This window comes from Scardinius erythrophthalmus (genome assembly GCF_964197995.2).
Source record: "Scardinius erythrophthalmus genome assembly, chromosome: 25".
NCBI classification, from domain to species: Eukaryota; Metazoa; Chordata; class Actinopteri; order Cypriniformes; family Leuciscidae; genus Scardinius; species Scardinius erythrophthalmus.
The window spans coordinates 29,193,859-29,209,224 of record NC_138245.1 but is presented as its reverse complement, the minus strand read 5'-3'; the positions used below and the strand labels follow the sequence as shown (position 1 = coordinate 29,209,224).

General features: G+C 37.6%; 1 protein-coding gene across 4 annotated transcripts in view; it reads left to right on the top strand.

The window, feature by feature from the left end:
• The first annotated feature begins 395 nt into the window (after positions 1–395).
• The window catches only part of trim62.1 (tripartite motif containing 62, tandem duplicate 1), a 44,990-nt gene continuing 30,019 nt past the window's right edge, over positions 396–15,366 (top strand). For 3 of the 4 annotated variants that reach the window (XM_081357254.1, XM_081357253.1, XM_081357251.1), the window contains exons 1-2: positions 396–551; positions 1,690–2,239. In XM_081357254.1, coding sequence (XP_081213380.1) covers positions 1,832–2,239 — 408 coding nt within the window. In that variant the 5' untranslated portion in view covers positions 396–551; positions 1,690–1,831. Of the gene's footprint in view, positions 552–1,243; positions 1,279–1,689; positions 2,240–15,366 lie in introns of all 4 variants that reach the window. The other variant, XM_081357252.1, reaches the window with a different exon arrangement.

Below are 15,366 nucleotides of genomic sequence, written 5' to 3'. Positions count from 1 at the left end.
TTGAATAGACTTCAAACTTTCTTTAATTTAAATAACTGAATACTATGTTGAACTCATTGTATAAAAACACATTTGTGTTTTGTATCGACCTACAGATACACGCCAGCAGAGTGCGAGCAATCACCCTGATATTATCATATGCCTGTGATGAGGAAGCCGGAGCTGTACCATCACAGCAGCGGGAGGGATTCACCCTACATCCGTGTAAAAATGTCCTATATACTTCCAGAATCCAGCCCAGTTGATAAACACAAATTAAAGTATGTACTTTTCTTAATTTCCTTACAGCACGAATACAAGTCCAGAGAGGGATATATTAGCGTGTCATCTAATTGTGTCTCTCCCCCTGTGTGGAGTTGGTTCGTTCCGTTGCTGTGCGCCTCTGGAGCGAGTTTAGAGCTTTGGGATTGTGAAGAGCTGCGCGTGCGGTCGGTCGCTTCAGCTTTGAAGGATCTGACGGGATGAAAATGTCTAATTAAAACAACGAGCCGTTCTTCTAATTATGTGACAGTCGGTTGTTTCTTGTGTATAACGCGTCAGGACCGTTTGGGGTAAGTGAATGAACTGATAATGTCAGTTTTTTTTCAGAGGATTGAATACATCGAAAAACCTGTTTACACATCTTGCTAGCTGGCTAATTATTTAGCAGCCGGCTTTAATAAACAACAAGATGAAAAAATGAAAAAAAAGGATAAATTGTTTAAAAGCTGTTTTTGGAACATAACAGTGATGCTCATAACTTTTGTGAAATTGCCATGATGTATATATACAGTACAGGAGCTTTCTGATTTATATACCGCTGATTTAAATGGACTTGATAATATCCATATTATCTTCAGTTGAAGTGTGGTTGCAATCTGTGTGACATTATCTATGTATGATTTGAAGTGTTTCATTACCATTTGGGGATTAATTTTGATTATATATTACATTCTTTACATTTAGGCTAGTTGAAAAGGTCTTATTGAAAAGTGTTTGGTGACTGAGTGACAGCTTGTATAAATTAACCTGTTTTATAATTCAATGTCTTTAATTAGCCAGTAGCGAGGGAATGTCATTTTGAAAAGTTTTAGAATTTGAAAAATGCGATAATTTTAATAATTTGATTTGTTCTATAAATGGACTTGACAAGATTATGGAATCCCAAACCTGCAAAAATAATGTAATGTAATAGTAGGAAAATAAATAAAAAATAATAAAAGTAAAGTTTGTTCTTCTATTATAATTTTTTACATTTCTGCAGGTTTGGGCCTCCATTCAAGATTCCTTTGTATCTTGGTAAAGTGAATGGTGACTGAGTGACTGTCTGCAAAAGAAAAAGAAAGAAAGAAAGAAAGAAAGAAAGAAAGAAACCGAAATGAATGTCTTTAATTAGCCTGGGAATATCGTTTCCGATTCTTAAGTGAAAATGTAATTATATTTTTAACGGGCTTGATAAGGTCCTGCAGAATGAGGGCAGTAAATAATCAGATTTTCAGGCGAGTCTCTTCTAATTAAGGAATATCAACATATTCTTGTCTGCTTTCAGTCAGTAGAAGATTAATCTGCATTCGCTCATCAATGCATGATAATTTAGGGCAAAGTCCATTTCTGAAGCGTTTAAACCTGGTCATCCCAGAGTCTAATGTTAAACTTAGTGTACCTGTTGCAGAATCTTTTAAATGTCTTTGCTTACTCTCTCTGTTTCAGCTTTTCCTTTCTAGAACATTTCATCTAATTCAGTCGAGAAACATTTTCAAGACTCATTTAGGAAGCCCATCTGGTTTATAAACTCAGGGTTCGTGCGTCCTGGTACCTGCACAGTGCATGACCGACCCCTCCATAGATTCAAATGGCTTGCTGTCTGAAGGACGAGCTCTTGTGTTCCATTTGTCTGAGCATTTATCAAGACCCAGTCAGTTTCGGCTGCGAGCACTACTTCTGTCGTAAGTGCATCACTGAGCACTGGAGCAGACAGGAGCGTCACAGCACACGAGACTGCCCGGAGTGCAGGAGGACCTTCACGGATCCCCTTTTGTCCCCGAGCCTCAAGCTCTCCAACATCGTGGAGAGGTACGCCGCTTTCCCTCTGGACGCCATCCTCAACGCCCAGAGGAACTCGTACCCATGCAAGGACCATGAAAAGGTCAAGCTCTTCTGCTTGAGCGACAAGAGCTTGGTGTGCTTCTTCTGTGATGAGCCCGCCTTACACGAACAGCACCAAGTCACCACCGTCGACGAGGCCTATGAGGAAATACAGGTCTGTTTTATTTGTGTTTTGTTTTGTTTTTTCACCATGAAAGCTCTTATTGTTTCCATTGGGGTATTATGCGATTACGCGAACCAAAATGTTACGGTTTTCTTACAGGTTGTAAAGGGATATTAAAATGTAATGAAATAAACAAGGTGCCAGGCTTTGAGGAAGGTCAGTTCTTAAGCTAGTTAGGTTAGGCGCTAACAGTATTTATCGCAATAAACTAGTGGTGTAACGATACCCTCATGTCACGATTCGATCCATATCACGATACTGAACTGACGATATTATTGCGAAGACATATGATAAAAGGTAAACAAAAAATGTACTGTTGATTAAAATGCTAAATTTTATATTACATTGTGGATGTAAATTAATAGGCAAATTTTTTTCGACGAATATGCTTGCACTCTTTGACTACTAAAATATTGACTACTAAATATTGACTAAATATATTTAAAATAATGTGTTCTCAGGACACACAAATATTCCCCCATTGAATTATTATACATTATAATCAACATTATATAGTAGTTTAATGTAGTACTGACACTAAAACTCTGTAAACTTGAATTTTTTCTCACACAGTAATTTTTATTTTGGGTGAATTTATCACAAATTACATATTGTCATTATCTACGATACATATTCTTGCATTTTTGCATTGCGATATATTGTTACACCCCTACAATAAACTAAAGATGGCATAATTCGAAGTGTTGAGAATCTGAAAACTTGCTGTTGTCATTGGGAGGGTTTCTGATTACCGTGATCAAGAATGAGGTGTGGAATCAGTGTACAAACCCACACTGCATTCCTTTAACATTGTCGAAGCTCTTCAGTAGGTCATTGATTAAATCTTTTGTCCATGAGTCTCATAAACACGTTCTAAACCTTGAAATTCCAGCGGTATAAACATTGTTAGCTTTTTCTGTTCAGTGAATCTGAAAAGTTGGTGTATGTTCAGAGCATATTTAGTTACTCCATCTCTGTTTTGAGATGCAAAGGAAAATTAGTGCAGAAATATGTTATTGCCATTTGAGTAGAAGCCAGTAATATCTGTTTGTTTAATCCAAACAGCTGTTCTGGTGAGATATTAATGAAGCACGTCCCATTTATTTACTTTACGGCCTTGGAAATGCTTTTGAAAATGTACTTTTCCTCCTCAATGTTCCACTGTTGTAATGATTCAGTTTTAGTTTTAGGTCGTTTAAGAGGTTTCTTGCCTCGAACGCTTTCATTTGGTCGACGCAGGCCTCTTTGTTAGGTTCTCTTTATTCACCACACTTCCTGGTCTTTACAACCGAACATCGCCTACAGTGCATGGATATTGTAAACACTGTTCTCAAAAGTACCATGCCTTGAAAGACAGCAAAGAGTGGGTCAACTCACATTATAAACCTTTCCTATATTTTTTGTTAGTTTTTTTTTTTTCTCTTTGAAGCTTAATGCATCATATTTGTTTGTTTTTTGTTCATATTTGCTTTGTTCTACTGTGCCAGTGTACATGTTGAGCTGGACATGTTCATTTTCTGGTTCATTACATTTCATTTCATTACACAAGCATCATGAGCCCTCATTAAAGAGATCTACTCAATGCATTACCTTTTTCTACTTGAGAATATTTTTTTGTCATGTATGCTGAATTATTAGCATTAATAAGTTTACATTGACTAGCTGTTAATATTTGTGGTAAAGATGCATATTTGCTTTTTGTTGTATTGAGTGATTTTTTTTATTTTATTTTTACATTTTAATCTTTCAAATGTATTTTTTTTTTGCACGATTAAGGGTATAATTTGATATTTACATTTATCTGAAACATTTATATGGTCCTAATTCACATTACTGTGAGCCTCTACATATTTTCTTTGTTAATGCATGGTTAGAGGATTGGGTTACACTTTATTTTAAGGTGTCCTTGTTACAGTGTAATTATATATTTAACTACTGAGTAATATTAAGCAAGTACATGTACTTACAATAGGGTTAGGGTAGTATTAGGGTTTGGTTAAGGGTTAGTTGCATGTAATTATGCATAATTTACTGTTATTTCTATGGTAAGTACATGTAACATATGTAACAAGGACACTGTAAAATGAAGTGTTACAGAGGATTGCAATAAGTTAGTAATTGCATGGCTGTTGCCTGACATAAATAGACCGGCTCTTTATCTCAACTGACTCTATAGTTTGACATATTGGTCATTCGGCACCTACTCCTATTGTCTGATAACACACATCAGAGCTGGCTAAAAGTGACACTTGCATTTAGTGCAACTTGGCCTTATCTGAATAGGACTGTTTAATTGTCTGGAAGTGAGAAAGTACTTGAGAAACAGATAGAAAACGGCATTTACACGGATGTCATTAAGACAAGCGAAGTGTTTGAGTGGAACAGATTATTTTATACACGAGCTAACATAGAAAAACTTTAGAACTTTGTTGAGATGACATCATAAAAAACATGGCATATTTTATTCGTGCCGAAATCACTTTTGCACGTATTACTTTCTTTAAGTTTATGTGCTGTTTTGCATATTTTGAATCATAATAGCATAATATTTGGTCAAATTGGACCTCTATCAGGGTCCTTTAAAGGGATGGTTCGGAGTAATTTCAACTTAGGGTCCTTTGCACCATGACCTCGAGCCAAACACACCCCCCAGAAGCCTTTTTCCCTTGGTCGAACATTATTAAAGTTAGAGCTTATATAGAGATATCAGCCGAATGGCTTAATGCAGGCGCTAATGGATCCAAGGTTGTATCTGGTAAATTACCCCACTAATAATGCCCAGAATGGACCAAACTTCTACAGTAGTACAAATAGGTTCTGTACTCATAAAATGAGACATTGGAAAGTTTGTAAGTACATCAGGAGTTTATTTAAATAACACTTGTCTGATGGCTAATGCTACCGCTAACCCGGACGTCTCCGTCACTTCCGAGATTTGGGAAAAGCCTGTAAAAGTCCTTTGCAAAACTCACAAGTGTAAGGGAAAAGGTAGTGAATTTAACACTCCATAGAAATGTATTTTTTCCGAACTGTTGACAACTTAGTGTTAACTAATAATTGTTGCAAACTGGCACTACCAACAAAATATTAGTGCATTCCTGGAGCTGGGCGTCGTTACACTACATCCTTATGGATCGCTTTCTGCCAGGACTTTTACAGGCTTTTCCCAAAACACGGACATTATTAAAGTTAGAGCTTATTTAGAGATATCAGCTGAATGGCTTAGTGCAGGCGCTAATGGATCCAAGGTTGTATCTGGTAAATTACCCCACTAATAATGCCCAGAATGGTCCCAAACTTCTACAGTAGTACAAATAGGTTCTGTACTCATAAAACGAGGCATTGGAAAGTTTGTAAGTACATCAGGATTTTATTTGAATAACACTTGTCTGATGGCTAATGCTACCGCTAACCCGGACGTCGAGGTCACTTCCAAGATTTGGGAAAAGCCTGTAAAAGTCCTGGCAGAAAGCGATGCACAAGGATGTAGTGTAACGACGTTTTTAAAAGTTTTTTGGTATATCAAACATTTTTTATTATTTTTTCCGAAGTGTTGACAACTTAGTGTTAACTAATAATTGTTGCAAACTGGTATTACCAACAAAATATTAGTGCATTCCTGGAACTGTCGTTACACTACATCCTTATGGATCCATTAGCGCCTACACTAAGCAATTTGGCTGATATCTCTAAATAAGCTCTAACTTTAATAATGTTTGACCAAAGGAAAAAAAGCTTCTGGAGGGGTGTTTGACTCGAGGTCATGGTTGAAATTACTCCGAACCATCCCTTTAACTTTCTGCAGTCAGCAATATAGAAGAGTGAAACGCTTCTAAACTGCTGTTGGGGAATTAATAGGCGCAACATGCTGCAGTTGTCAGACAATTAGCAGCGGTCTCTTTAGAGACACTCTCGAGGGACAGACTTTATTCCGGTCCATGTCTTTTGGGATAAATACAAGATGCATCTTCTCTTCAGCACTTAAAATGGCTCACAGATACACACTGAACGCCTCCGTCATGAACATTGAGAAACCGCACACTCGCTAATGCCGACTAAGTGTGTACTTTATACACACGTTTTTCTGCAGTTTACTCTTTTAACACAACAAAGAGAAAATTGCTAGGGAATTCCTGGGCAGCTCTTGGGTGCAAATGAAACTGTTTATCCTCAACAAAGCCCTTTGGCTGAATGAGGTAATGTGCTGGATGGGGATTCATAAGATGTGGCAGTACATGGGAATCAATAAAGCCCTTGTAAGGTTTATTTAGTTAGCACTACCATGAAAAAGCTGTAGTTGTAAAGCTTATTTCTTTCTGAAACAGCATTTTATTTGATAACTTTTGTTTTGTGCTAAATTATGCATGTTGATTTAATGTACTCATAAGCAGTGGTCAATGCTAGTGTTTGATAGACATTGACTAGTGTTGATTGTGCAAGTTAGTCATTGGTTTGGGAAATTGATGGAATTTGGTATATTTTACACTACACACTTTTACTACACTAACAGTATACTATTTTATCAGAATTCACAAAAAAAAACCATCACTTTTTTTTTTTTCATTTGATATTATCTGGCCTTGTATATTTTTGTAAATGATGGACTTATTTTTTTCGATAAGCTATTTTTTCCTTTTGCTCTTATGAGCTTCTGGGAAAAAATAATGCTTTTTAAGCTCATGTATCTTTGTTGTTGTTGTTTATAGTCGGCTATTTCCGGCTTCCAGATGTCTCTGGTTTTATACAACACTATTTTTGGTGAACCAGTAGATTTCTGGTTTAAAGAAAATCATACACCGGCGGCACAGATCTGAACCTCAATCAACAAATGACTTAGCCTACTAAGTCGACAATTCATTTCTCCACTTATACTGAGCCTGTGAGAATATAGAAAGCTTATTGTACTGAAACAGACTCAAGGGGTCATTTTTTATTTGAAGTGCCACTGTTCAGTGCTTTTATTAGATTGAATAAATAGTCGGCTGTCTGCAGATGTCCGCACAGGAACTTTGATTATAATGTAGTCTCTTTTAGAGCAAATTATTGCCGTTGGCTGATTTCTTTGGCTAATTAGATCATTATTACATTGTATGATGATATGTATAGATCTTCTCTTGTTCGATTTTCTTGTTCTCATCCCCTTGTTCCTTTAGTTGTGTCTATATGTCTCTTTAACCGTGTCTCTTTTCTCATACTTCATCAGTCTCCCTCTCTCATAGTCTTAGCCTATCTTTTGCAAATATTTGTTGTTGTTTCTCTGATTCATGCCTCATCTCTCATGTTGTAATGACACCTTTCGAGTTCAGACGCCTCTGTTTCAGCCAGAGATTGAGTAGAGGCTGCTGGGAAGGGAACAAAACATTCTGTGCGGGTGTTCCTGTTCCATCAGCTCCCCAGACCCGTGCCAGATAAGGAACAGTTACTTAGGCGGAATGACCATGCAGGTTTCTCGTTTTATGTCATGCAGTTTTGACACGATGCTGCATCTCATTGCACATTTACTTGTTTTACCACTGGAATAATTGGAATTGGAATAATATTGAACGTAAACAACTTACCGAGCTCAGACTTCACTTCTGCAGATTAATTTCGGAGTTGATAGTGTTGACATAGAACAGCTCCAGGTAGAACATCACCGGTTGCCATCTCGTAATTACGGTTATGAAATGGCGTGAACGCAGCATAAGCTCATTGTTTTGGTTCAGGAGGAACTGTAAAAGGCTGCTGTAGTTTGTTTACGGCGCCCCGTGACTGAGTGTCTTCAACTCTTCATCGCCTCATGCAACGCGCTGATGATGTGTGATGATTGATGATCAGATCAAATGCAATGACTGGAAGAACATTTTTTTGTTCCTGAGACTTCCACAAAAGATATATGTACTTTTTTTTCATATTTAGACCACTTCTGTTATTCATTGCTATCAGGATGTGAAGAGAGTTTCAAAAAGTGTTTATGAAAAAAAATTTGCCTACCCTACCTTTAAAGGGTAAGTTCGGTATTTTACACTTAAAGCCCTGTTTTACAGATCGTTTCTGATGAAATAGAACGGTTAAGATTAAAATTTGGACACATGCTGCTGTCCCGAGAATTTTAGGTTTCTTTCGCTTTCCCCAAAACCTCTAGAATGGGTGTATAGGTGCACTGGAACAATCCTTCATAAAACGCATTAAACTTTCGTTTACAAAGACGTGAAACTCACTGAGTGGTCAGGGGTGTTCACTGATATGCTCACACAAAAATCGCTGCAAAAGTTGCTTTTTTTCTGGCAACTTTTGTGCGGAATTTTTTTTTGAAATTTTTTTTGAATTTTTTTTCAACTTTTTTTGGCGGAATTTCCTTATTCACCTTATTCCGGAAGTAGCACTGGGTGGCGCCATCCGCGTAATCTCACTTCCTGGTTTAGCTACTTAGCGCTTTGTTTGCCCTGGTCCAATCTGTTATCTGTCTTGATATAAGTGATAGACTATAATATTATAGCCAAATGCGTTGGCCTATGGTTATTAACAACTGCTGCAACATACTAAAGTACATTTCACTTGAAGCTTTTGAAACAATGCCACAATCAAATTATTTAATAGCTGTGTCTTTCTAATAGCTATTACTTAGTTATGAGGATGTGCACAAACACTACTACATGTAAAGTTTGAAACATTATTACACCACAGTTTGTTTGCTTAATCACCAGATACATTTGCAGTGTATAGCCATCAGATGAGAAAACAAGTAATAAAAACTCAGTGAGTGTTTTAGCGCAATTTTCTCACGTCATGGGATCACAACACTAAGAGATAGTAAATGAAAGAGAAAATATAAAAATACCCCAAATCGCACGAAAATAACACCCAAAACACACAATTAAATCATGCATTTATTAGAACTAGTTTCGGTGAAGAAATGTCACTTTTCCATTTTTAGTGGAAAATGAATAGGAATTGTATTCTGTATTGGCGAAATATTTTAGTAACATATGATAATTAATCAATATTTCTCCAAATATACAACAATAGTTTTATAGGTGAAAAGGCAATATTTTTCTTATTTCTCTTCATATAAAGTTTTAATTAATTTTTGAAGCATAAAGGAAAGATTTTTTATCAATTATTTTTTTCTAATATTATTTAACATTTTTAGAAGCTATCGATTGCAATTTGTTTCAACTCGATAGCTATTATGGTTGCCGAGAAATTTGCAAAAAACTGAATTTTTTCTGGAATTTCCAGGACATAACATAATGCCGAAAACCCGAAGTCTCTAGGTGGTCTGGTTGAGGAGTAGATAGAAGTGCAAGATTGGTGCGCACAGACAGAACAGAAAGCATGAGTTAACAATCGCAATTTTGTCCGGTGGAAAATTGCGCTAAAAATAGCCACGAACTGGTGTAGAAAGAAAGTAGAGCCTCAACTAGATGAACAAAGAGGGTAACGTTAGCTTAGCTAACTGCTAGCTGCAATTTCTTATGGTTTGATCTCTAACACAAGTAATGGCTGTAAAATAAATCCAGCGACTGAATTCTAGAGGACCATAGCTTTCAAACAAGGTATAGCATGTGTATGTGTCCTGTAGTGAGACCATTACAACATTAGATGTTTGTGGCTAATGTAGGCTAAACACTACACATCGGCCGGGCTGCGATCAGACAGGCAGACGGGTCATATAAACACCTAAAAGTCGTTTAAAAATTACCCCGAGAAACAGTGCATTGCTGTGCTGTTGATACACACGTACATAGCACATTTGGCACAAATTAGCTTATCTTATGTGACATTTTATCAGTGAGACTTCTCTGCAGTTCTCCTCGAAATTGAATGAGGGTCCGCTAAACCGGAAGTTGGTTTACAACGGAAGTACTGGACAGAAGTAAAAGTGGGCGGGGCGGAATAAGGTGAATACGGGTCCTAAGGGTACTTCTCCGCGGGCACGCGCGCACTTGTAGACCAGAGAGAGAAGAGAGCGAAAGCAGTACGTTACCTCAAAGCGCTATGCTCGGCTTTTAGGGAAGTCAATGTCACCAAAGAAGTGGGTTTTTGGTTGCCAGGGCAAGACAACCCTGCACAGATTCCCAAAGAACCCAGCGTTAAGGAACCCGTGGATGGAGTTTGTTTTTTCGAAGCATCAACAGAGGTTGTGCAAGACTCTTTGTTCCCTGCATTTCGACGATGATTGTTTTATATACAAAGCCCAGATCGACGGATTTGCAGATCGTCTAATGCTTAAGGATCGAGCAGTCACAATGATAAAGGTTCGCGGTCGCAGGCGGTGAGTAAACTGCTTCAAATATCTCTCTGTGTTGTTGTTAGCTCGGTTAGCACAGCTATAGCACACCGCCCACACGGCCCGCCCCCTGCCGCTCGTTTTTTTCCGGAAAGACTCGGTACAGCCAATCTTTAAAGACGTTTTAAAGACGTTTTAAACTAAAGATGTTTTGGAGATATGAAGGATGCAATACTACTCTATAGGTACTCAAGATTAACAGGAGATTGAGTGAAAATGAGCATTTCACCCCCCCTTTAACAAAAAGAGCCTAGGTTCAATTTTGGTGAGAGTTATCCTTTTTAAAAGGGTGGTTTGGGGTACGGTTCGCTCTGATATGTACTCAATCGTACTAAATTGCATAAATGAACTTCTAAAGAGGAATGGGAACATTTTTGCTGATTTGTTAAGTGAAGTTGAGAAAGATTAACTGAAAAAGATTTATTGCAAGCAGTGTCATAAAGTGTGACCCGTGCAGACTAACTCATGAACAAATGTTTAAATCATTGTTGTGTATACTGAACAAAAAGTAGTACTAAAAGAATTATTAATGGAATCATTAAATAACTGGAACCACTACATTTAAATTGTTTATGATTCCCGTCCTTGTTCTCCTCTCATTTGTAGTCCACGCAGTCTCAACAGACTTATTAATGCTGCTTTCGTGATGTTGTTGTGCCAGTGAGCTTTTCACAAAGTATGTAATCAAGGATTCGGTTGCAGGCAGGTCTAATTGGAGCGTTTTTTCAGCTGCCCAGCGAGCTCGTGTCGAGCGATAAACATATGTCGGCCACACAACGCTGTGAGATTTGGATTTTGCCTGTTGCAGTTTATGCTTGCCGCAGAATGTTTGTGTAATCTACTTAACTTCGCATGTCTCACCCCTTTGACCTATCAGACATGGCAACAGCATCTGTTGACGGACGTTTACTTTGCTCATGCCACTCTTCTCCGTCCTTTAGTTCTCCTCCCAGGTGATAATGTTACATTCCTAATGCACTTGAACATCGACCAGCCCAGCGGCGGCCAACCTCTTCAACATGCTCTGTGTGTTTTAATGTAGGGGATAGGAATGGATTTGTTTAGAGCTCTAGTGTTTGCTTCCGGGGAAAGTGGGATTTCACTGCAAACTAATGCACTCTTAGCCCTGAAGGGGACAAGGCTTTTCTTAATGTCCTTGATGCGGGCCGTCAACAATCGCCAGCACTTGCGCTCTCTCGTCGGTTTTTGTTTCCTGTTTCCCTGTAAACCGTTTATTAAAATGTTTCGCAAATGTTTCGATTTAATCGGAAGTGTATTTCTTACACTACTGCCTCAAAGTTTGGGGTTGGTAAAAACAGTAATATTGTGAAATATTATTAAAATGTTCAGCATCATTACTCCAGTCTTCAGTGTCACATGATCCTTCAGAAATCATTCTTATATGATGATTTTCTTTGTGAAAGCAATTGTGCTGCTTACATTGTTTTTTACACACAATTTTTTTTTCATGATTGTCTTATGAATGGAAAGTTCAAAAGAACAGCATTTATTTGGAGTAGAAAACTTTTGTAGCATTATAAATGTCTTTATGGTCTCTTTTGATCAGTAATGTATCCCCGTACATTGATTTTGTAAATTCAAAAACTACATGCGTATCTGGCATATATTCTAAATTGCATATACTTCAGTGCAAAATAATTGTTATTTTTGCTGTAAGGTCTTCTAAATTATCCGTTTGAGGTGAGGCTATAGTGGATTAAATTCTGTAGACGCACTTTGCTCTATTCAAAACATTGTTTTTACCAAGGATGGTAATGCCGTGTTTCCTGCTATCCTGTTATCCTAAAAACAGTGTTCTGTTGGAAACACTGTTGTTATGTCACATAACCATGTCTCTTCCTGTTATCCTCATGCAGACATCCTGCGGAGATTTAAGAGTATTAAGAGTATTAGTTAATACACTGAGCTTTTTTAATTGTTTTGAAGTAAATATTTTTAATCTGAATAGTCCTTTGTCATGTGGGCCCCAAAATAATAGCTTTTTGAATGCTCAATTTCTTTTTTCTGCAACGGAGGATCTAGTCTTTAATTTGGATCTAAGCTTTGAAGACGTGTGGGTTGAAAATGTTGTAAGGGAGCTGACTGCCTTACAAAAATGGCTTTTACTTGTTGCTGAGGCCCTAATAAGTGAACCCTAGAGAGTCTGTTGGGGGTGGGTTAATTTGAGATGCCTATGGCAGGTCTGTTTGTTCTTTGTCTTCTATAACCCCGAGACCCTTTTTAGTTGATACAATGTGTGTTTTTGTAGGTGTGTGTGTGGTGCTAGCAAGCGAGTGAATCTAAAATGAGTAATAGTGAGTCATCTTATGGAAATCAGCTTGAAATATCAGCTTGAGGCAGTTTTGTGATCAACAGGCACTGAATTCAGGAATTTCAGATAATCTGGACAATTCCTGTCCAAATAAGAGGCCAAAACTCACATTGTTGTCATACCTAAGTTGAGTGCTGGAAGGGCTAGATTTTGTTGTCAAGATATGGCCTATGTTGGTCAATATTAAGGTTCGTATATTGGTGCAAATAGGTAGATTTTAAATATTATTTGGTGAATCAGTGTGGAAAATATGACTACTTTAAAAAATATTTTTTACTTCTTGCATTAAACATTTTGTATCAGTTTGACAGCAATATTTGACAGTTATATTTGAATGACACGAGATGTTAAACGTTATTCACCAAACGGCTAAAAAATATACTGTAAAAAAACAAATTCTAGCTATATCACCCATCTCTAAGATCTGTTTTTGATCCGTGTTTTATTTATTTTTTGTCCCTTGCTGTCATGCAGTTTTAAGATAACCTGTGATCAACTTCAATACCTTTTGCTCTTTTTCTCTTTGAACTGTTTCATCAAAATCTCTCTGCTTCGACGGCATCTCACAACTTCCTTTTGAGAAACACCAGTTGGTTAGAGATGTAAGAGGCTTCTGAGATTGTTACCAAGTGATTTATTTCCCCTCAGGTATGCTAACAAATGAAAAGGCAGCGGGTGGTCGGTGAGGAGTTGTCACGTTCACAGTCTTCACACAGAATCACAGCTATAGCGAACGGCAGAACGGTCATGTTGCATTAGACACATTACAGGCTTTACATGTTTGTCGAAAGGCTAATACACAGTGACAAAGCATACAGCGTAACATTCTCTCACGCTGGCTGCTTTGCATGACGACAGTAGGAGAGATTGTGACCTGATGCAACCTTGAACAGAGAACAAGCTGGGGTTAGTTACATCTTTGCCTGTATTATTGGATATAAACACAATGGGCCTCTATTGAAGTAACACTTAACCTAAAAATTTACATTCTGATATTTCCTCATATTATTCCAAACCCATAATAAAGGAATGATGTGACATAAGGATGAATAATTCCCTTTATATTTGACTTTTACCATTTAATTTACTTGGAGTTTGAGCTATTTTACTACTAATGTGTTTTATGAAGTGTATCAGTTGCTTTTAGAAACACATTTTTAAAGATAGTCCCATGCTACAGTAGCTTTACCTTCTTTCTGCATTGCACCATCTTAAATGACTGCATATTTGTGTGCTGATTAGATTTATAAATGATTGAATGTTTAAACTTAAGTGCATGCTTTTATTTGAGCTTCACGTTCACTGCAACCGTCACATGGTTTAACAGCACAGGATATTTCTTTGTTTGCAGTGGAATTTAATTCTTTGGAGATTCCCTTCCTACGCTTCCTGAACGAAGCGGATTTGTATGTCATCTGAGAGAGGAAGTGAAAGTGGTCCTCTAAACCTCCTAAACCTTTTGAAGTCTTTAAACGCCTTCTTATGCTGATCCTCAGATATGGGATTGGTTCATGAGGACAGGTGCTTATGAAAACTATTATAACCTGCCGCTAGTTCAGCTGAGATAAGACCACACGTTTCCCATATTAATCTTTTTATAGGTTTATCAGAATTAATGTTATCTCTTAATGTAAAGAAATGTCATGGGACATTATCGGCATAAGCATAAGAAATGTACTGTCTTTGCACAATAGTGAATAAGCATTTTAGCTGCTAATTAAACAAGTGCCCTTTAACTAGAATACAGCCTGATGCTTGTGCAGTTTGTTCCTTACATTTTATTATTATTAATATTATTATTTTAAATTTTTTTTTTTTAAATGGCCAGGTCTGCCCTGTAGTTCATGTTTTTTCTTTTCAAACCACATTAACCTATTCTTAAAAGGTGTTTTTTTATTTTCTCTTCATTTTCTCTTAAGGTTTTTAGGCATTTAATTTGCTATAATGGCTGTAAATTATATACCTACTTCATAAACGCTTCTTTTTATTGTGTATGGTTATGTATCCGCTTTTTTGCCATTATATTTATCCTTATTGAGCCCCGTTATTAGTGTCTAGACCCAGCTTTCTTCATGCATGTTTTTCCTGCACACCGAGCTTTGGCTGTTGGTCATGACAGACAGACGCAGGCCCTCTCCTAAACCCGGATCTGTTGAGCTCCTCACCCCTGATTGGGTTTGAGAATTAGCAGAGATTACTGACCATTGTTCTGAGGCCAGCGCTAGACTAGGATGTAATCTCCTCTAATTCCTGCCCGTGATTAGCTCCAAAGGACTCAATTAGATGGCCTGGTGATGGACGTTCATTAGCACTGTACATCAGAGCATCTCTGTGCTGACATATGTTTGCTACACATCTTTGCCACGACCCTGCCTGGCAGATGGGTACTGGAATGAAGCGATGTGTGTTGCCCTCAGTAAAGGACCTTTTACGTTGCTGTTTGGGTTGGGTGAAGCGTTCCTGCCACAGGGAAATCATGCCAGACGGCCTGCGGCGAGCTACAGGCTCTGTGCG